General features: G+C 44.4%; 1 protein-coding gene across 1 annotated transcript; it reads right to left on the bottom strand.

Annotated features, from left to right (window-relative positions):
* Nucleotides 1–14,656: 14,656 nt before the first annotated feature.
* On the bottom strand, nt 14,657–16,300 carry LOC134406863 (gastrin/cholecystokinin-like peptide). Its single transcript, XM_063138482.1, has 2 exons — nt 16,060–16,300; nt 14,657–14,748 (listed from the first exon to the last, which is right to left on the bottom strand). The coding sequence occupies exons 1-2, from the start codon at nt 16,298–16,300 to the stop codon at nt 14,657–14,659; spliced, it is 333 nt and encodes a 110-aa protein (XP_062994552.1).
* Between the last annotated feature and the right edge of the window lie 5,333 nt (nt 16,301–21,633).

Raw genomic sequence — 21,633 nt, 5'->3', positions numbered from 1 at the left:
CTAAAGCAGAGGAAATGGCAGGAGCTAATATGTCTGGTTTGCATCAATTGTTAGAAAAGCTGAATGACTCTAACTATGCATTATGGTCTTACAAAATGCAAATGTATCTGATTCAGGCTGAACTGTGGTATGTAGTCACAGAGGATCCACCAGATAGAGCAGATCCACAGAATGCTAAATGGTTTAAGGACGATGCAAAAGCAATGGCAGTTATTGCATTAGCTGTGAAAGACTCTCAAATTTCCTTCATTCAGTTTTTGAATACATCAAAAGAGTGCTGGAATGTGCTACAAGCTGTATATCAAAGAGAAACAGCGGGCAGTAAAGTAATTCTAACCCGGAAACTGTATGGAATGAAGCTGAAACCAGGGGAGTCTATGTCAAACCATTTGAAAAGCATGAGAGAAATCTTCAATCAACTCAGGGCACGAGGGATGGAGTTTACAACTATACACCAAGTCTATGTGATTTTGTCAAGTCTTGATTCATCGTACGATGCGGTTGTCACCATGATGGAAAGTCAAGAGGAGAAAAATTTAACCCTCGAGTATGTAGCTGGAAAACTACTGGAAACCTATGAAAGAAGACAAGCTTCAAAACAACAGAGCCTTAAACATCCTGTGGCTGAATTTCAACAAAGCCATAAATCTTCTGACGTGGTGGCTGCATTAAAGGCAAGGAAATGCTTTAATTGTGGTTCCACAGAACACTTAAGGCGGGATTGCAACAAGAAGAAGAAAAAGCTGTTGACAGCAAAGTGGAGAGAAGAAAACAACATGAATGAAGCTGAATCAACAAAGAAGTGTCTTCTAGCAAGAGTCAAAGAGACAATGAATCCTTGGTTTTTGGACTCTGGGGCTTCAATAAGTATGGCAAAAGACAAACTTTCATTTGTTAACTTGGAAACTTCTACTTCAGAGCAAAAGTGTGTTACCCTTGCAAATGGAACAAAAATCCAGATTTGTGGTGTGGGTAATGTATATTTTGATTGTCTGGGAGTTGAACTACAAAGTGTTTTATATGTACCAGAATTAGAAACAAACCTTCTAAGTGTGTTTCAGTTAACAGAAATGGGGTATGAGGTTTGTTTTACTGAAGAAAATTGTACTATAAAACAGGGAAACAAGGTGTGTGTGCAGGGAATAATGAAAGAATCTTTGTATGTGATTAATACTTGTACAAAAAATGAAGTTGTAGCCAGCAAAGTCACAACAAAAACAATAGCCAATTGCAAACCACACCAAGAGTGCATCCATTTAACTCATAAAAGGTTTGGTCATGCTAACTATAAAACAATTTCTAAGATTCCAGAATTGTGTGAAGGGGTGAAAATCAAACCATGTTCTAACTATGTAGAATGTAATGTATGCAGTGAAACCAAGTGTCATAAGTCAAACATTCCAAAACATAGTGAGAGAACAACAAAAAGAATTTTTGAATTAATACATGCAGATCTTGCAGGTCCTTTTGAGACAAGTCAAGGAGGAAACAGATTTTTCTTGTCTATTGTTGATGATTACAGTAGATTTGGATTTGTGTATGTGTTAAAACAGAAGAGTGAAACTTTTGGAAAGTTTAAAGCCTTTGTTAAGTGGAGTAAAAATAGATTTAAAGAACCTATAGCTAATCTAAGAACGGACCGGGGAGGTGAATTTCTTAGCAACCAATTTAAAAAATTCCTCAGTGATGAGGGTATACAACATGACCTTACTGCTCCATATTCACCATTTCAAAATGGAGTTGCAGAAAGGAAAAACAGAACCTTGCAGAACATGTTAAGAGCTCTATTGAGAGAGTCAGGATTATCTAACCTGTTCTGGGCAGAAGCTTTGTCCACCTCAAATTATTTGTTAAACAGGCTTTACCACTCTGTACATGAAAAAACTCCATATGAAATGTTTTACAAAAGAAAACCTAGAGTGTCACATATAAGGGTTTTTGGGAGTAAATGTTTTGCTCATATTCAGAAAGAAAACAGACCAGGAAAGCTAGCTCAAAGAGGTTTGGAATGTAAACTGTTGGGATATGATACACAAACAAAAGGCTATCGTTTGTGGTCTCCATATCACAAAAGTGTAATTGTGAGCAGAGATGTAGTTTTTCATGAACAAATGCAGGAAACAAAACAGTATGTAAATTTGCCTGTAGAACAGAAAGCTGTAGAAACAGAAGAAATTCCTGAACAATCTCAGCAAGAGAGGGAGGGGGAAGAAACTGTAAAGGAGGAAACTGTGCCTGTAACTATGCCAAAGCGACCAGAAAGGGAACGCAAAGCTCCAATTCGTTATTCAGATGAATACCAAAGTAAACAGGTTTCTCATAGAGCTTTACTAATAGCCTATGAACCTACTTCATTTGAGGAAATTCAGGAAATGGAACCTACAGAAGCTCAGGGCTGGCATGAAGCAATGTCAGAGGAAATCAGAGCAATGGAAAAAAATGAAACGTGGGAGCTAGTACCTTTACCTGAAGGTCGTAAAGCCATTACCTGTAAATGGGTATTCAAAGTAAAACAAAATGAGAAAGGACAGGTGGAACGTTACAGAGCAAGATTGGTAGCAAGAGGATTTGCTCAAAAATATCTAATAGATTTTGAAGAAGTTTATGCACCTACAACAAAATACTCAAGTGTAAAACTTTTGTTAAAAATTGCAGCAGAAAAACAATTGAATGTATTTCATTTTGACATCAAAACAGCTTTCTTATATGGAGATTTAACAGAGGAAATTTACATGACTCAACCAAAAGGTTTTGTTAAAAATCCAGGGTTAGTTTGTAAATTGAAAAAATCCATATATGGTTTGAGGCAAGCAGCAAGGTGTTGGAATAAGAAACTGGACAATGTATTGATCAAAATGGGTTTTAAACAAAGCAAAGCTGATCATTGTTTGTACACAAAACAGGATGGTTCAAATGTAGTGTATTTGCTGATTTATGTAGATGATTTGTTACTGGTTTTTAATGAAGAAGAACAGAAAAACACATTTGTAAACCAGCTGCAAAGACATTTTGAGTTAAAAGACCTTGGTTCAGTGAGAAGTTATTTGGGAATGCAAATTTCAAAAGATTCTAACACAGGGTCATTTCTGATTGAACAAAGTGGCAAAATTAAAAAATTGCTGGAAGAACACAGCATGGAGAATTGTAAAATTGTTGCCACTCCTATGGTCACTGATTTTCAAAATCAGACAGACAGTACTGAAATGGAAGACATACAGAAATATCAGAGTGTGATTGGAAGTTTACTTTATCTAGCAAACCTAAGTAGACCAGATATTACATTTGCTGTAAATCTTTTAAGCAGAAAAATGACAAAACCTTCTGTAACTGATTGGACAGCTGTAAAACGTGTATTGAGATATCTAAAAGGTACAATCAATCACAAATTGGAAATATCTACACACAAAGATGGAAATTTCTGTGTTTATGCAGATGCTGACTGGGCTAACGCAATTGATAGAAAGTCTACCAGTGGAGCAGCATTCTTTTACAATCAATCCTTGATTGATTGGTATACAAGAAAACAAAATTGTGTAGCAACCTCTAGTGCAGAAGCAGAATATATCAGTTTATCTCTGGCTTGTAATGAGATTGAGTGGTATAAACAATTGTTTGCTGATCTAAGGTTGGAAATTGAGACACCAGTAACCATATTTGAGGATAATCAGGCATGTATTAGTATGGCTACATCTGAAAAGTGTAAACCAAGAACTAAACATGTGGATGTTCGTTATTCTCATGTGAAAGATATAATTCAGAAGGGCTGGATTAAGCTTGAATATTGTCCATCTGAAATGATGTTGGCTGATTTATTCACAAAGCCAGTATCAATGGTAAAACACAAAGAGATGCTTTTAAAGCTGGGTCTCAGATTGTAACACAATTTAAACAACATGCGCAAGAGGAGGACTGTTAAGTATATGAAAAGAAATACTTGCTTAGTCATTAAAATTGTGTGTGTATGGCTATCTCAGGGTTAAACAGAGAAAGTCTATCTGTGGGCAATTACCTTGAGATAGAGGCTGTTCTGGGAACCTTGCCAAGATTCTAAGTTAGCCTCATCACAGCTGTATGTAATGTAGATAAGAATTGTGTAAGATGTGTATATAGTTTTTCACTTGTGTAAAATGGAACTGATCACTGCTTACTGATCACTGCTCTCTGATCACTGCTCTCTGTGTATGCCTCAGTGTGCTGATCTGAACTGATCTGAATTGAACTGCACAGAAGCCTGAAGGAAATAAACCAGCTCTGCTGTGTAAGACCTGCGTGATGTGTGTTTGTTTCTGAGCACAAACAGAGTTCCAGAGAGAGAAAAGTTCTGGCACAATAACCCAACAGTTGCTGGGATCCCGTGGAGTGGATCTAGTGAGGCGAGAGTTGGGATCAGGTGTTGGAAGTGACAGCAGAAGAGTCTGGAGAGAGGACACTACAGCTTAGGCAATAAGGGACAGAACAGCTGTGAGGAGCAGGGAATATGGCGGCCTGTGATGCTAGTCCTGATGGACTAGCATCATGGACTAGCACCTTGGCGTGGCCACACCGTCGCACTGTACAGGACTTCGTCAACCAAGAGGGCCAAAATGTCAGCATACTATATAAGAAAGAACATGGCCCTGTAAATATATTATATCTTCAAGGGAAACTTTTAACTTATTTATTATAAAAAGTTGTCTAAACAGAAGTCTTTTTGTTGGTTTCAAACTCACGGTTGAATTGTGGTCTTACAGTTGACACACCTGTGTTACCTAGTCCTAGTAGATGGTTTCAGTAAAGGACTAAGTACCTAGTCCTTCACTGAAACCATCTAAGCAAGGAGCAATCCCCAGAGCATGGGGCAATTCGTGCCCAAATTACGCATTGCATGAAGAAATAGTTCCTATTCCTAGCCAATAAAAGACCCATGGTGAGGGTTTTCAGGGAGAACTGTCAGCCTGCCCAGATGTTTTGAGAGAGACATCCCAGTATCCAGGGAAGTGGCCTTATATGGAGTCGGACCCTTGGTCCATCTAGTCCAGTACTGTCAACACTGACTGGTAGCAATGGCTCTCCAGGGTTTCAGGCAGGATCCTTTCCTCGCCCTACCTAGAAAAGCTGGGTCCTTCTGCATGCAAAGAAGGTGCTCTACCACACTGAGGTATGGCCCCTCCCATTAACGATTGGTCCTACTGGCTGGGGATAATAGGAATTGTAGACTAATACATCTGGAGGGCACCAGGTTGGGGAAAGCTGCCTTAGGGTCTGCTGTGTAACTGGTTCTGTCTAGGACCCTACCTTCACAGTGCCACATTCGTGCTGCTCTGCCACAAAACCCCACAGGATTGCTGCTGTGGAGTGGTGGCGAGTAATCTTAACTGGAGGAAGCAGTGTGGGCTTTCTGGCAGCCATTCAGCTCATTGGACCTGCCCCCTGCTCCTCACCCGGCTTCCAGCAACCAATCAGAGGTCACTTTCCACTTGGGAAGGCCCCCGGCACAATGTCAGAGCGAGGTCAGATGACGGAAGAGCCAGAGTGACCTCGCCGTGGCGGGAAAAGTCAGGACAAGTCCCCGACTTTTCCAATGCGCAACTTCACGGGAAAGCCTAGCGGTTGCTGCGAGGTGGCTGCTGCGTCGTAAAACTGAAACAGTGCCACTGCGTAGCCACCGCGGGGCTTTTAAAACATACAGCCAGCGCCTAGGATTCATTGGCAGTGTATGGAAGAGAAAGTGGGTAGAGAACGTGTGGAATTTCTTCTACCTTCAAAGAGGTGGGGAAGGAACTGAGCGATCAATTGCTTCTCTTCCTTAGAAAAGTTGTTTAGTGCTTCCATCCTCCGGAGAAGCCTCCCACTGCCATCCGTCCTTTGCCTCTTGAACAGTTCTGGTGCAGCCTTTGCAGGCCTGCTAAACACACCATTTACCCAGTTAGATGTGGACACAGATAGGGAGAAGCACCTGGTGATTATGAGGGTGGTCAGCAGCAGGCTGGCAAATACCTTGGTAGACATGTCTGGGAGGGAACATTAGGAAAGAGTTAGGAGGTTCATCCAGTATGCCATCACACACACCAGCCACTCCCAACACCTCACCACCATCTCTTTCATCAACTACCCAGAATATTAAGTCCTGCTTGATTTATTTTAACAATTAACCAGTTCGGTCCTTGACGGATTTCGCCAAAACAACAACAGCCACCCAGCGAACTGGAATCTCTTTCATCTTAGGACAGGGCAGGGCAATCTGAGAGGGCCTAGGGCAGCCTTCCTCATCCTGGGGCGCTCCAGATGTGTTGGACTAAAACTCCCAGAATGCCCCAGCCCGCTGGCTGGGGCATTCTGGGAGGTGCAGTCCAACACATCTGGAGCGCTCCATGTTGAGGAAGGCTGTCCTAGGGGGTCAGTTTCCAACCTCTTGGACCCACTGGTGGCTGCCCCTTGCCAAAATTGGTACCAAAATTAGGTGGCAATTCAGCAGTGGGGGGAAAAGGCACATATTCTCTTTAAAACAAGGTGTGTTAGGAGCTTGGGCCTTGTTTAAATGCAAAATACTGTTCCTGGAAGCACTTCCATGTGCTTTTTTGCTGCTGCTGCTACTATGCAGGTATAACTTCTACTCATGTGGGTTCTATGGGGCTTAATTAGAATAAACTTGCAAGGAATATAACTTGAACAAAATATGCCTTTTGTAAACATCCAATTACAGAAATATGCCACAATTTGTCCTTCTATGTGCAAACCAACCAACCAAAATGGATCTCTTGCTTGTAGCCCAGTCCTGTGTGGTTCTGTATCTCCAGGTGCAGAGTATTTCGGAAGTCCCTTTTGTAGATTTTTTTCCTCAACGTTTATTTCACAGGGCAATCCCCAACCAGTAACACAACAGTTCAGTGTATTAGCCCTGCACTAAACCATCTACTCCATAGGGCAGCCTTCCTCAACCTGGGGCGCTCCAGATGTGATGGACTGCATCTCCCAGAATGCCCCAGCCAGCTGGCTGGGGCATTCTGGGAGTTGTAGTCCAACACATCTGGAGCGCCCCAGGTTGAGGAAGGCTGCCATAGGGGTTACCCAGGCATTTTGGGGTGGTGGTGGCAGGAGCCGCCCTCCCTTCACCCCTAAGGCTTCCAGTTGCAGGACTCCTAGCACTACCAATGAAAAGGTCTTGTGCAGCTACTCCATGTTTTTCTCCTTAACTGAACTTCATATCTGTGTATGGGGGCCAGGGGGGAGACAGAAGAAGTGGTGGGGAAGCATGGGAGGGGGGTTACAAGTGGAAGATGTCATCATCTGTAGGAAAGGAAAGGAACCTCTCGTGCAAGCACTGAGTCATTACTGACTCTTGGGGGGACGCCAGCTTTCACTGACGTTTTCTTGGCAGGCCTTATAGCGGGGTGGTTTGCCGTTGCCTTCCCCGGCCGTGATTACCTTTCCCCCAGCTAACTGGGTACTCATTTTACCGACCTCGGGAGGATGGAAGGCTGAGTCGACCCGAGCCGGCTGCCTGAAACCAGCTTCCGCTGGGATCGAACTCAGGCCGTGGGGAGAGTTTCAGCTGCAGAAACTGCTGCTTTACCGCTACTGCAAATGAGGCAAGGCAAATGCATGAAAAAACAACAACACTAAACTAGAAGCACCCCTAGTGTACCATCCTATGTCTCCAAGGGGAATAAAAACCACATCTCTAAGAGCAAAGGAGTGAATTTCCTAAATGAGCTAGCACCTCTCCGGAGATTAAAACCAGGGGAAATCTATGGGGAAAATGAGGAGAAATTCCTCAGAAACACAGGTAAGAGAAAGACTGACTTGGCTTGTGTTTCTAGAGCAGACGTCCTAACCTGGTGTTCTCCAGATACATTGCACTGCAACTCCCATAATTCCCAGCTAACATGGCCATTGTTTCCTTCAAGGGCTCTTCCTTCTTACCTGTACGAGTTCTCTGTCAAAGCTCTGTTCCAGTCTCAAAAGGATTCTCCTTTCTATGTTTTTCCTGACCAAGCAAGTTGCCCCTTTAAAGAAAGAGGTGAATATGCACCTCCCACAGCCTGTACTTCAGAGCCATCCCTCTTATGTCCTTGGCAGGTGATCAGCTGAAGTGGTGGACAACTTCCCACCCACCCACTCCTACATGCTTTGTTGGTCATGGATGACAACTGCTCCCTGAGCAGTTTAACATCCAGTTGGTCTAGTTTAATTAACCCATCTTTATGATGATCTAACAGAGGTTGGCCACGTGTGACCCTCCAGATTTTTTTTTTTTGAGCCTACAACTCCCTTGATCCCTCGCCATTGGCTTTGCTGGCTAGGGCTGATGGGAGTTGTAGGCCAAAAGCTGTGGAGGACCCCAAATTGCCCATCTCAATGAAGCAATCTGGACGTTAGACCTGCTCCATGCAACGTTTCTCTTTGCCTTATGGTACAATCTTATGCATGTTTAGACAGAAAAAAACCCCTACAACTCCCAGCAAATGCCATGACCACAGCCGTTGCTTCTCACTCACAGCGACTAGAGCAGCCTTCCTCAACCTGGGGCGCTCCAGATGTGTTGGACTGCATCTCCCAGAATGCCCCTGCAGAGCTGGCTGGGGCATTCTGGGAATTGTAGTCCAACACATCTGGAGCGCCCCAGGTTGAGGAAGGCTGGACTAGAGGGTCTGGGTGATAGCCTAATGAGGCCAGATTTGGTTGGGGGCCAACAATTGCTGGTCCCTGTGCTGCAGTTATCACAAACATTTTTTTTTAAAAAAAATGTGAACCATCCAGAGAGGTTTAGCTATAATACAAAATGAATTGAAATGAAATGAAAATCACATAGTTATCAATGTGGGTTTTTACTTTTTAACACCCACGGTATTATTGAAATAATTGGAATTTGAATAGCAAGGAAAAGGGCAAATCGATGGAGAAGTGACCGCTTCACACCTATTGGGGATTGTTTAACACTCAACACTTCCAAGAGGAGCACAAACAATTTATGCTACCATTACTGGAAGAGCAGGACAACAAGACATGCATTCTCTACTGTTTAAAATCAGGTATCTATTTGCACTCGGTTGACCACTTTCCAGTTGTGCACTCTTCCTGTTTTAAACCATTTCTGGGGTGGAGGTAGGGCTGCAACCATTTCCCTCCCCCTGAGTGAGACTCTGCCTTTAATCAGCCACATAACAGGCAGAAATTCATCGAGTGAAGCTTTTCATCACCGTGCAACATCCATATACCAGAAAGACAGCTTTCTGTGATTTGGTCTTTTAAGCAGATTGCTTCATTATTCAACCTGGACAGATAACCAGAGAGGCAGAACACTGAAATGCCAGCCCTGGATGCCAGTTCTACTTGAAGCATGTCCTCCTGATTACAAAAATGAAACATTAAAGCCATGTTAGGGAACAGCGAAGCAGGGATGCTAGGAACAGCTATGAAAAGCTTTGACATGGCTTCAGATCAGGGATTTTGCTAGCGACTTCAGAGAGCAGCATAAAATGAGGCAACTTGTAAACCCTAGAAAGCTGGAAAAATATAGTTTTTGTGAACCGCCCAGAGAGCTTTGGCTATTGGGCGGTATAAAAATGTAATAAATAAAATTAAAATAAAATAAATCGTTAGACCATTGTCACATGAGCTCCAGCGTCCTTCCCCTCCCCCATGCCTTTCCTATACAGATTATATCTTCAGGGACCACTTAAAAATCAGGTTAGTTTGATTAACCTACACAGCGAAGAACACATCTATGTGAAGGCACATTATCTGACTGTTACACATGTTACATGTACAGTTTGGCAGAGAATAGATTGACTAGGGCTGCATTGCTGATTGTTGGGAGTTTCCTTTAAGAATCTGCTGGCTAAGTTTCACAGTTCAGGAAAATGAAGACAGTTGCTGGAAAAGATCTCCACTAAAACCATACTATAGGCACCATGTTCCAGACCTGCACTCTCTTGCAACACAGCCTTGGATGCCTGATTTAACTACCTTCCATTGAAAACACCTGATCCATCTCCATCCTGTGCTACTGAGGTGAAAGGACCGGCCACCCGACTAACCCAGAGGGGACATGTCGTCTGCTTTGCAGCAGCTTTTTTATTAGTTGCTTGTTATATGTGTGTTGTGTTATTATGTTTGAATACACTGATGATTCATGAACTTTGAAACTAGCCTGCATGGTTCGTTCTCTCTCTCTCTCTCTCTCTCTCTCTCTCTCTCTCTCTCTCTCTCTCTCTCTCTCCTGGGATCAAAGTATCTGTGCTGCTGTAATCACCTTTTTGGAGAGCATTGTAGAGTTACAGAACTCGGTGTGCTGTCCACAGGATTCCAAGACTCTTCACTCCACTGAAGCAAGACATCATGTACTTTTGCCATTTGGGATAGTTTTTTTCACTTGAGCAGTTTTGCCATTTTGTTTTTCTTTATTTTGTCATTTGGGCAGGGGGGAATTATTCAGATCACTGTAGAGTTTTGCAATTTGAGCCAGTAGCAATACATCATTTGGGCCATTTGGACCAGTAGGAAATGTGGAGCCAGGGTGGCCATTTGTCTTTCATCGTAAAAGCAACCCTCTGTTTAAAGGCATCTTCAGTTTTCAGCGCCAGTAGAAATCTGTTTCACAGAATATAAACGCTTTCTCTCCCCCCTACCTCCCACCAGCCAACAGTTCCTCCACCTCCTCTCTCTCTCTCTACCTTCACTACTTTTAGACACGCATGTTCTCCCTTTCTCCCATGCATACACACACCACATGACCCCAGCCAGCTGCCTTCCATCCATACACACAAACACACGCACACACTACAGCCACTCTTTTTCATGACCCCACAAAATTTCCTCCCTTAACCCTTTCTCAGCAGCTCAGAGGCATCCATGAGAAAACAAATTGGCAGTGGATGAGGCCTGCACTTTGCTTTGAAGTGTTATTCAAGCTGCTGGTTAAAAAAAGAAAAGTTAATTAAAGAAAAGTGGGAGGGGTAGAGTAACTCAGTGGGCATGGGGGTGCAGTGATGCCCACAGGTGTCATGTCGCCTGCCCCCACTTACTTGAAGGGCTGTCCTGGCCATGTCTGGACTAAAGACGTGTTAGCACCTGGACAGCAGTCGCCTGGCAAAAACCTTCCTCGATATGGTGAGATGTACCATCTTCCTCTTTAAATGATAGTAATTATTTCTAAATTTGCATCTTTGCATATCAATTACCATGTGCAGAATTTATGCAGATGGAGGCCATCTTTTGTTCCGTTTTTTGGTGAATCATTTCCTCATTTTTAATTATGCGTAAATGACCGTGCTATTTGGAGCATGGAAATTCAAAAATAACAAGCACATTGATGCAGAAAAGGAAAAGGGGAAATTATCAGATTGCATGTAAAACTTCATGTTTCTTCTTCTTCTTCTTCTTCTTCTTCTTCTTCTTCTTCTTCTTCTTCTTCTTCTTCTTCTTCTTCTTCTTCGAGGTGGTCTCTGCTTCAGCAATACCACCCCCTCTTCGGAATGTAGGAAACAGTTCAGTGGATTAGAATGATGGACCATCAAAAACGGCAAATCACTCTGTGAGAACTCTTGCAACGGATTCCAAGCAGGCCCAAGACATTTCACTGCCTCTGGTGAAGGACATGATGGTGTCCCCTCCATTCCATGCACAGAAGCCCACCACACTAGCAGGTGAATCTTTCATTAACACCGTCCTCCACCACAACTGAGGGCAGCAGGCTAGTTTATGGGGTGCAGAGCATGCTGTGCAACACCTTGCCTATCATCTGAGGCTGGCCTTGAACAGACAGAATTTGTACCTAATTGGAAGAGGCCTTTCAAGAACAAAAGACAGGTTTAACATTGTGTAATGCTCAGGTCTTCAACATGGTGCCCATCATGCTCTCTGCTCCTCCTGATTTTTATTTTATTTAAGATCTTTTCATTGTTTCATTTTTTTAAAAAAAAAAACTGGGAGGCTTACTGGTTTACAGTAAAGCAAAGTGTTGCCCAGGAGTACCATCTTTATTTGGGTTCAAAAGAGTGGTTTGTAAGTACTGCCTTGGACTTAGGATTTTGGGCAAGTTACTTTTCTTTTAGTCTCACCACATTGGCTTCAGGAAAACAAATGTTCTGCAACCAGCCATATGAACCATGACAGATATTTTATGAATGGGAAAGACAACCCCATGGCAGCCATTTTGTGAAAGCACACACAAGACTTAAAAAAATTCAGATAGGCCCACTGACCCCAAAAAACTTGGTAACCTGGTGAGGTGTGTGTGTGTTTTGAGTCTGATGAGCTCAAGGTCCCTGCCCAATCAGTTATTCTGTGATGGTATAGTTGGGGTCTTGACAATAGAAGGACTGCTTAAGTGGTCAAACCAGCCAAACAGGTCTGGCTTGTCAAGTAAAACAGTATCCAAGTAGCGTTTTTTCATGAGATTTCTTTATATAACTAGAATCTTATGGAAGGAGAGAACCTTTTGGGAATCAGGGCTTAGCTTTCCCCTCCCTGTGGAAGGTGATGTCATCAAATTTTTGTAAAGAAGCTGCATGTTTAGTTTTTGAGGCAGACATTGCTTCAGCTGCAAAGACTGAGACCAGATCAGGCCGAGAGACAGAGAGCTGGTTTGGAGATGTGCAGGCATCTGCCCTCGTGGAGAGTTCTGCAGTTGCACACGCTTGTGTGACATTTTAGGTAGTGCTGATAAAGCTATTGCCCAGCTGTGGATCATGCAAGCATGGCTACCCTTGTTTTTTCTGAATATATGTATAAAATTTTTGTGAACTGCCCAGAGAGCTTCGGCTATTGGGCGGTATAAAAATGTAATAAATAAATAAATAAAATAAACATTATACTTCAAAAACACCTTAAGCCTCCAGGGACCGCGCTATAGGAAAACAAAACCCTGGGTAACACTTGCACACCTGGGTTCTCTCCACTGGGAGAATTAGGGTGCAGGGGTGTAACAATATGAAGTTGCCTTCTACTGGGGCACGCTGCTGCTCCATCTATACTGTAGAACTGTCTACTCTGACAAAAGCTGGCCCTCCAAGGTCTCAGGCGAGGGTCTTCTTGGTCCTGTAACTCTAGAACTTTTCAATTGGAGAGGCTGGAGCAGAAGCAGGATCTCGCCCATGTGTGCTGCACCACTGAGGTATGGCACCTCCCCCCTTAATTGGGGAATATGTAGCCCTCCAGATGTTGTTAGAACAAGTCCTATCAACCCCAGCCAGAATGGCAACTCTCATGGCATGATGGGAGTTGTAGCCCAACAACTGGAGGGGCACAGGTTCACCACCCCTACCTTGATTGCTTGTGGACTTTTCTATAAGAGGCATGTAATCCACCCCTTTACTGAGGTTTCTGCTTCCAGATTCTTCGCAGGATTAAGCTTGGCTCCTTTACATATTTTCTCTCTTTCTGCCTTTCTATATGTTCCATTTCACCACCAGTAGGTGGCACTGTGGTATAGTGGAATTGCACAATTACACGGGGCTTATAATGCCATTCAGGAAAAATGCCACATTTTCCACCTTAGGAAAACAAACAAACACCAAGATAATCCTTGCAAAGTGCTAGTATTAATATTTAAAGCCCTAAACGGCTTGGGGCCAGGCTATCTGAAGCAACGCCTCCTCCCGTACGTACCTGCCCAGACCCTAACGTCATCCTCAGGGGTCCTTCTCCGCAAGCCCCTGCCAAAGGAAGTGAGGCAGGTGGCTATCAGGAGGAGGGCCTTCTCTGCTGTGGCACCCCGGCTGTGGAATGAGCTCCGTAAGTAGGTTCACTTGGCACCTACATAATATGCTTTTAGACGCCAAGTGAAGACCTTTTTATTCTCCCAGCATTTTAACAATCTATAAATAAATTTTAACTTGGTGTTTTAAATTTGTAATTTTGCATTGCTGCTGTTTTTATCTGGTTGAGCTTTTATATTGTATTTTACAGTATGGTTTTATACTGCTGTTTTACACTTTGAATGTTTTTAATTTTTGTGAACCGCCCAGAGAGCTCCGGCTATTGGGCAGTATAGAAATGTAATTAATAAGTAAATACATCAATAAATTGCAAAGCGGAGAAGAGGCCTTGGAGGCTGATGATGTGGTGTAAAGGACCCGCAAACTACTGGGAGTGAGCAATCAGAAGTGCACAATAAAATTGTGTAGAAAAACTGTGTCTCTTGCCATAACAACACAGATCAGGCATTTGAACACAACAACCCGGAAACGCTGGCATTTCCTGGATGGTTTAACCCAGAACTTGCAGGGACAAGTGGAGCACATGAGCTGCGCACTTGTCATTTCCGCTTTTAATGAACAACCCAGCAATAGAAGGGAGATTTCATCTTCCCAGGACCAACTCTTCATAGTCTGAAGAATACAGCAGTGGCTGATCACAGCTGTTTAACCTTGCCAGGCAGAGTCCCACCCTACTCACACTTGAAGCGCTGCTTGTTCTGTTGGGGGTTGTTCATTGGCAAACCATGCTAGAAGCCAGGAGTCTATCCTTGTGCTCTTTCCCAGTTTGTGAACCACTCATGTAGAGAGATGTCAATAGCACATTTTTATTGGCATAAACATGCATGAAAAACAGGTCTGGAAAAGGGCAAGATGTTCATTAAGGAAGGTTTAATATCTCTGCCGCTGCCTCCTTACACCACCTGCTCCCCATGGCCTGGCCTGGGCCACTCTCGGGTCACTTAGGCATCTCCATCTCAGTCTTCAGAACTTCGGCGTCCAAAGTCCATCCAGCTGGGGAAATGAGCGTCTATCTCCTGCAAATTATCTTCCTTGGCAGCAAGCTCTGCTATTGGTGGGGAGAGACACTGTGGTTAACTGAAGGCAGTTGCCTGTAATGGATTGACTAAAAACCTCCCTGAATCTCTTGTACCCTCGATCCTAACCCACTCACTGCTGAACATCAGGAGCAGTGTTGCCAGTAAGAGCTGGCAACAGTGCCAACTGGCAATGGAGAATCCAGAATCCTGAACATTTTGGAATCCTGAAAATTAAAGCCCTCAGAGTTGTAGAACAAAAAACAGCATCCTTGAAAACCACAGAGGAAGTTTAATGGTTTAAACCAGGGATTAATTGTTTTTGTCCTGGGGGCCAAATTCAATTTGAGAGACGGGCTTTCCATCAGTGGGTGTGGCTAAGGGGAAGGGGCAGGGCCAAGGGCAGAGAAAGCTAAATGGGCAGGGCCAGATGTAATTCTTACCAATTCTTATGCCTGAAGCTCAATTACATGCAAGAGTCCAAATGCCTTTAAATACTATCTTATTTCCGGTTAGTGATGACAGCAGAAGAACCTTGTGGGCCAGCTGGGAAACCCTTGCAGGCTGGAGATTCCCCATCCCTGTTTTAAGGCAGGTTTATGTTCAGATTAGAAAGAATCATAGAATCATAGAATAGCAGAGTTAGAAGGGGCCTACAAGGCCATTGATTCCAATGCAGGAATCCACCCTAAAGCATCCCTGACAGATGGTTGTCCAGCTGCCTCTTGAAGGCCTCTAGTGAACATGAAATCTCGCTTAGGGTGAAGAGGGGTGCAACATTTAGAGCATGGAGAACTGCTGTTAAAGGGTCCTTGTTATGTTCATTCCAAATATACTCCCCCCCCCCCGCCCGGCTGCCCCCTCTCCAAGGCCGAGTCCTGAAAATACAACCAAACACCAAACGGTTCTGCAAGTTTGAGGCTGAAGCTCACTGTAGGCAGCACTGACTGCCAGTTGCCTGAAAGTTCTCCAAGAAAGCTCCTCCCCCATCCTGTCGCAAGTTTTTTAAAAAAGCCCCACCCCCCTTAAAAGTGAAACGGAATGAATGGATAGAACAATGCATGTATATACATGTGGTGTTTTTACAAATTAAGCATGAGGGGAGGGGCAAGACGGAGGGCTGAGCTGACATTTGATTGAGTGCCATGCCTGCCTGTCATCTCATTTGTGAAGCCAAGTTAACCCTGTGACTGACACACACACTGCAAGTTTTCTTTTTATAGATGGACCTTGTCTTCACTCTTCAGACGCACCTCTCGCTGAATGGGCACAGCCCTCCATTCAGGTGGTCTGGGAAGGTCCTGCCTAGATTGTGGGAAAGGAATGTGTGCAACTTCTCCTACCTGCAAAGAGGTGAGGCAGGAACTGGGAGATCAAATGCTTCTGGTCCTGAGACAGGTGTTCCGATAAGTCCCTCTGGGTGAGCACCCCGTGGCTATTCCTCCTTGTCATGTCCAGTCCTGGAACAGCCTCTGCTTGCTTGCTGAACTCACCATCCCCCTGGTAGGATGTGGACACAGATCTTGAGAGGCTGGTGCCTAGGAGGGCAGTCAGCAGCAGGCTGGTAAACACCTGGATATACATATCTGGGAAGGAAAGTTAGGAGGAGGTGAGGAGGTTTTTCCATCGCCCCATCACACAGCACCAAACACCCTAGCTGCACCAGTGCCTCCACAGCCTCTTAGGTAAACCACCTGTTATGATGATTAGCCTGTGTTGTTTGCCCTGTCCTGGACAGGGTTGCACTCCCCCTAAAGGATCGGGTCCGTAGTCTGGGGGTGTTCTTGGATCCAGGACTGTCACTTGAGGCACAGGTGAACTCAGTGGCAAAGAGCACCTTTTATCAGCTTAGGCTGATATACCAACTGCGCCCTTATCTGGACAGAGGTAGCCTAGCTACAGTTATCCATGCTCTGATAACCTCTCGCTTGGATTACTGCAATGCGTTATACGTGGGGCTGCCTTTGAAAACGGTCCGGAAACTTCAGCTGGTACAAAATAGGGCAGCACATTTACTAACAGGGACTGGCTGGCAAGATCACATTACACCAGTCCTCTTCCAGCTTCATTGGCTGCCACTCCAGGTCCGGACCCGATTCAAAGGGCTGGTATTGACATTTAAAGCCCTAAACGGCTTGGGGCCAGATTATTTGAAGGAACACCTCCTCCCATATGTACCTGCCCAGACCTTAAGATCATCCACAGGGGCCCTTCTCCGTGAGCCCCTGCCAAAGGAAGTGAGGCAGGTGGCTACTAAGAGAAGGGCTTTCTCCACTGTGGCATCCCGGCTGTGGAATGAGCTCCCCAGAGAGGTCCGCCTGGCGCCTACACTGTACTCTTTTCGTCACCAGATGAAGATCTTTTTATTCTCTCAGTATTTTAACACTTAATTTTAACTTAAATTTAAATCTTACTGTTCTAACTCTGTATTTTAATCTTATATCAATTTTGCTGCGTGGTTTTATCCTGCTTGTGCTTTTTATACTGTATTTTGTATTTGTGTTTTTAACCTGTTGGTTGTTTTATTATGGTTTTAATTTTTGTGAACCGCCCAGAGAGCTTCGGCTATTGGGTGGTATAAAAAATGTAATAAATAAAGAAATAAAATTTATTACATTTCTATATTTCCCCATGCCTAAAGCTCTCTGAGTAGTTCACAAAATAGATACTAAAGCCATAATAAAACATAGTGTACAATAAAAAGCACTACCGCATAACACCAAAGTAAAACCAAGAGCAGCACTAAGATTCAAAATTCTTGAACATGGTTTTTAGAAACCGAAGGACAAAAAAGTCTGGGAGAATAAACAGGTCTCCACTCGGCACCCCAAAGACCACAACATCAGCCCCAGGCGAGCTTCTCTGCGGAGGGTACCCCACCACTGGGGTGCCGCTTAGTTCAAAGCATTCCCCTGTTGATTGCTCCGGCAAATTGCAATAAAACGCGTGTGGCCATAAAACACGTTTGGGGAGAATGAATGACAGCTGCTCCTCAGCCCTAGCACTTCTGGTCCAAACACGCGCCTCGGACCTGCCTGAGAAGCATTTTCTGCATTCTGTCCAAAGCATGCTGAGCTACCTGAGACGGCTTCAAGCGCTGCTAATGGAAAAGATAAACATGAGGAAGGACGGACTTTAGATTTGTTTGAGATCGTAAGAATTGGCCTTGCTGGATGCAGCCGAGGTTCATCTAGTGCAGTGTTAATCTCTCTCCAGTGGCAGTGGCAAGCCAGATGCTGCCTCTGGAGAGGGGTGCTTTGGTGCTATGTTTTGCGTGCAGCATCTGCTACCCAGAGATATATTGCTTCTGAATAGGGAGGCTTCATCTAGCCACCATGGATTACAGCCCACTTGAGAGGTCTAGTGCTTTTAAAAAGCCATTTAAGCATGCAACTTCATCACAACTTGTGGTTGTGAATTATGTACATTAGTTGTACATTATGTGAGCAGGCACTTGTGTTTGCAGGAGAAGGCTATGAGACTTCATGAAGGTGGTAAATTTACCAACAACAACCATTACTACTAGAGGGGAGCTCTGAAAGAGTCAAACCAAAATCAAGATCTTCTACCATCCCCAGGGGAATGGAGGAACTACACATAATTTCAGCTACCTCTGGGGTATTTATTTATTTACAATATTTATACACCGCTCAATTATCTAACACAGATTCTGGAGTGGTGAACACAGGTATAAACAGCAAAAGAAAGACGATTAAAAAAAGCAAATTAAAATTGTTCAATTTAAAAACAACGTGGCTAGTCAGAAAAACAGTGGCTAGTCAGTTGAAGAAGGCTTCTCAAGGCGCCAGAAGCAGCCTAGTGTTTGTGCCTGCCTGACCTCCAGGGGCAGAGAGTTCCACAGAGAAGGGGCCACTATACTAAAGGCTCTTCTCCTGGTGGATTCCAGTCAAGACCATAGGTCCACGTGGAACCACCAGGAACATGCCCTCCAATGACCTCAGTGACCGGGCAGGTTGGTAAGGGAGAAGGCGCTCTCTCAGGTATCCTGGTCCCAAGTTGTTTAGGGCTTTGTACACAAGTACAAGAACCTTCAACCTGGCCCAGTAACGAATAGGCAGCCAGTGCAGTTCCCTCAGCAGAGGAGTTACATGCTGGAAAGGGGCAGCTCCAGACAACAGCCGAGCTGCAGCATTCTGCACTAGCTCCAGCTTCCGGAGCAGCTTCAAGGGCAGCCCCACATAGAGCGCATTGCAGTAATCCAATCTTGAGGTTACCAATGCCTGTACCACCATGGTCAAGCTATCCCTGTTCAGGAGAGGCTGTAGTTGGTGAACCAACCGAAGATGGTAAAAGGCACTCCGAGCCGTGGCAGCTACTTGAGCCTCCAACGACAGAAAAGGGTCTAAGAGTACCCCCAAACTACGAACCTGTTCTTTCAGAGGCAGTGCAACCCCATCCAGAGCAGGCAATGAGCCTGTCTCCTGGACTCGGGAACCACTCACCCACAGGGCTTCCACCTTGCTAGGATTCAGCTTCAGTTTATTGGCCCTCATCCAGCCCAATGTCTACTTCAACACTCAGCAGAAGGCTATGGCGTAATCCAACTCAATTTAGTTGTCACCACATCCCGTTAAAAGCAGTGGAGCATATTCCTTGTGACTAATTGAAGTCTAATGGTTTTGAATGGGCCTTGTTAATGAATTACTTTAGCTGGATTAGGCATAGCAATATTATCCTTGTTACTGAACCAATCGGGGGGGGGGGGGGAAGAGAGAAAACCCTCAAGAATTGCCTTATCTTTTATTTCTTTATAGAGCTATTTAGATTTCATTAAAATATGCTGCTAATTGATTTGTGAATAGGGTAGGGGGGAGTTAAAATCATGACATATTACTTTATTTATTTTGATTTTAAACCAGTTCTGTCCTTAAAGGGTTCTACCAAGACAGCAGAGAAGATCTGGGTTTTCCCCTCTTAGCGTACCATCCTAGATCTCAAAAAGTAGAAGCACTAGGGAAAGGGTGGGCAGAATTCCAATCCTATTTCAAAGTGCAAAATCTCCCAAGAGAACTGGCACTTCTATGGGGGAGCGAAACAGAGGCAATCTAAAGGGGGTGTGAAGAGAGCTCCCTGACTGAGAAACTCATGCAAGGAGAAGGCTACCTTGTCTCCCATTAGAACAATCGGCATGATTCAAGGGTTCCTCCTTCTTACCTGTAAGAGTTCTCTGTCAAAGCTCTTCTCTGGTCTCAGCAGAATTCCCCTTCCTCTGCTTTTCCTGATCTGGGAAGCTGACTTTTAAAGACAGAGGTGAACATGCTCCTCCCTCTCAGGGAAAGCTCCTCCCACAGTCTTTACTTCAGAGCTGCCTCTCTTATGTCAATGGCAAGTGATCAGCTGAGGTGGTGAACATCTTCTTAACTTTTCCTTCTATATGTTGTGTTGGTTATGAGTGAAAGCTGCTCCCTGGGCCGTTTAATATTCAGCTAGACTAGTTTAATTAACACCATAATTCTGATGATCTCATGCACCCTAGGACAGCAACTAGATTTGGGGGTGAGCGGAGGTGTTTTGAGGAGACAGAAGGAAGTCATGGCATAGGTCAAGCTCCATCCCCCACCTTCTCAGAATGATGCCAACAAGTGCCCCACCCCCGTCCCCAAAGCACTGTTGCTTCTCCCCCAATGCTCATTTCCTATGTCTTGGTTTTCTTCTGTCTTCCTTCCTCATTGGGCAAGTTTGCACATCATGATGCAAATTGTGAGTTACTTAACCCACAATTTGCCTGGATGCACACTGCTTCTGGCTTGCATAAACAACCTACGAATGCCCCATTCGTAGGCTGTTAGCAGGTTGTTTGAACCCAGACATTCTGGCCTATTATGGGTTAAAGAGTCCATAGTTAACCTAACAACAAATTGTTGGTTAACTCTGGGTTGGTTAACCCTTAAACAACCCAGAGTGTCTGGATTCAGAAGTAATGGATTCAGATGTCTGGGTGTTGATGAAAACCAGAAGCAGCTTATGTGCAGTGTCCATTGCTATCGTGACGTGCAAACTGGGTCATTGTCAACATCTGTTTCTATTAAGGCAGGGAGGAAGAAGAAAAGGAGAATGAGGTTACCTACGAGACAGCTGGCTAACACTCATCAATCAGGAGAGGTGCAGAGGGCCTTCCAGTTGCTGGGCGCTATTCCCATAGGCCCATAATAATAGTATTCCCAATTCCCTCCCTCTCTCTGCACCTCTCAGGCAACCTTGCCCCATGGAGGCCTGGCAGCCCACTGCTGCTTGCCCATGCCTTCACCTGGCTATTGAACTCCTTGCCTGCTCTCTGGGTCTCCCAAGAACATGAGATGCTCCAACTTTTGCTGTCCTTGTTGTGAAACAGCAGAAGCACATAAGACAACAGCTCTGTCTCTAGGTCAGCCTTCCCCAACCTGGGGCGCTCCAGATGTGTTGGACTGCATCTCCCAGAATGCCCCAGCCAGCTGAGGAAGGCTGCTCTAGGTGAAGTCCAGGACTCTGCATACGTCCATATGCCGGAAAAACAGATTTATGTGATTGGAAGTAATTGAAACAGATTGCTTTACTATATGATGTGGGCAGCTCACAAAAAAGGCAGAACACTGAAATGCAACCCTTGAATGCTGCCACTCCTGCTCAGCGTCTGGATCCTGAGGCTTCGCCAATCACTGTCCAAGACCTTTACAAGGGCTAGAAACTTTTTTTTTTTTAAATGAAAACTGTGATTCTTAAGGTATTGAATTATTCAGCGGAGTCAACACTTGCATTGTGCGCTTACAGATAGGACACATGTGGCCTTGCAAATGTCTCTTTAATAAGCAAAAGTACAAGCCTCCCACAGCATTAAAGCAGAGGTGGGGAACCAGCAGCCCTTCAGATGGTGTTGGATTCCACCTCGCATCAGCCCCACCCAGCAGGGCTAATGGTCA

Source organism: Elgaria multicarinata, chromosome 11 (assembly GCF_023053635.1).
Source record: "Elgaria multicarinata webbii isolate HBS135686 ecotype San Diego chromosome 11, rElgMul1.1.pri, whole genome shotgun sequence".
NCBI lineage: Eukaryota > Metazoa > Chordata > Lepidosauria > Squamata > Anguidae > Elgaria > Elgaria multicarinata.
The sequence above is the reverse complement of the archived record's forward strand: the minus strand, read 5'-3'. Positions and strand labels throughout refer to the sequence as shown.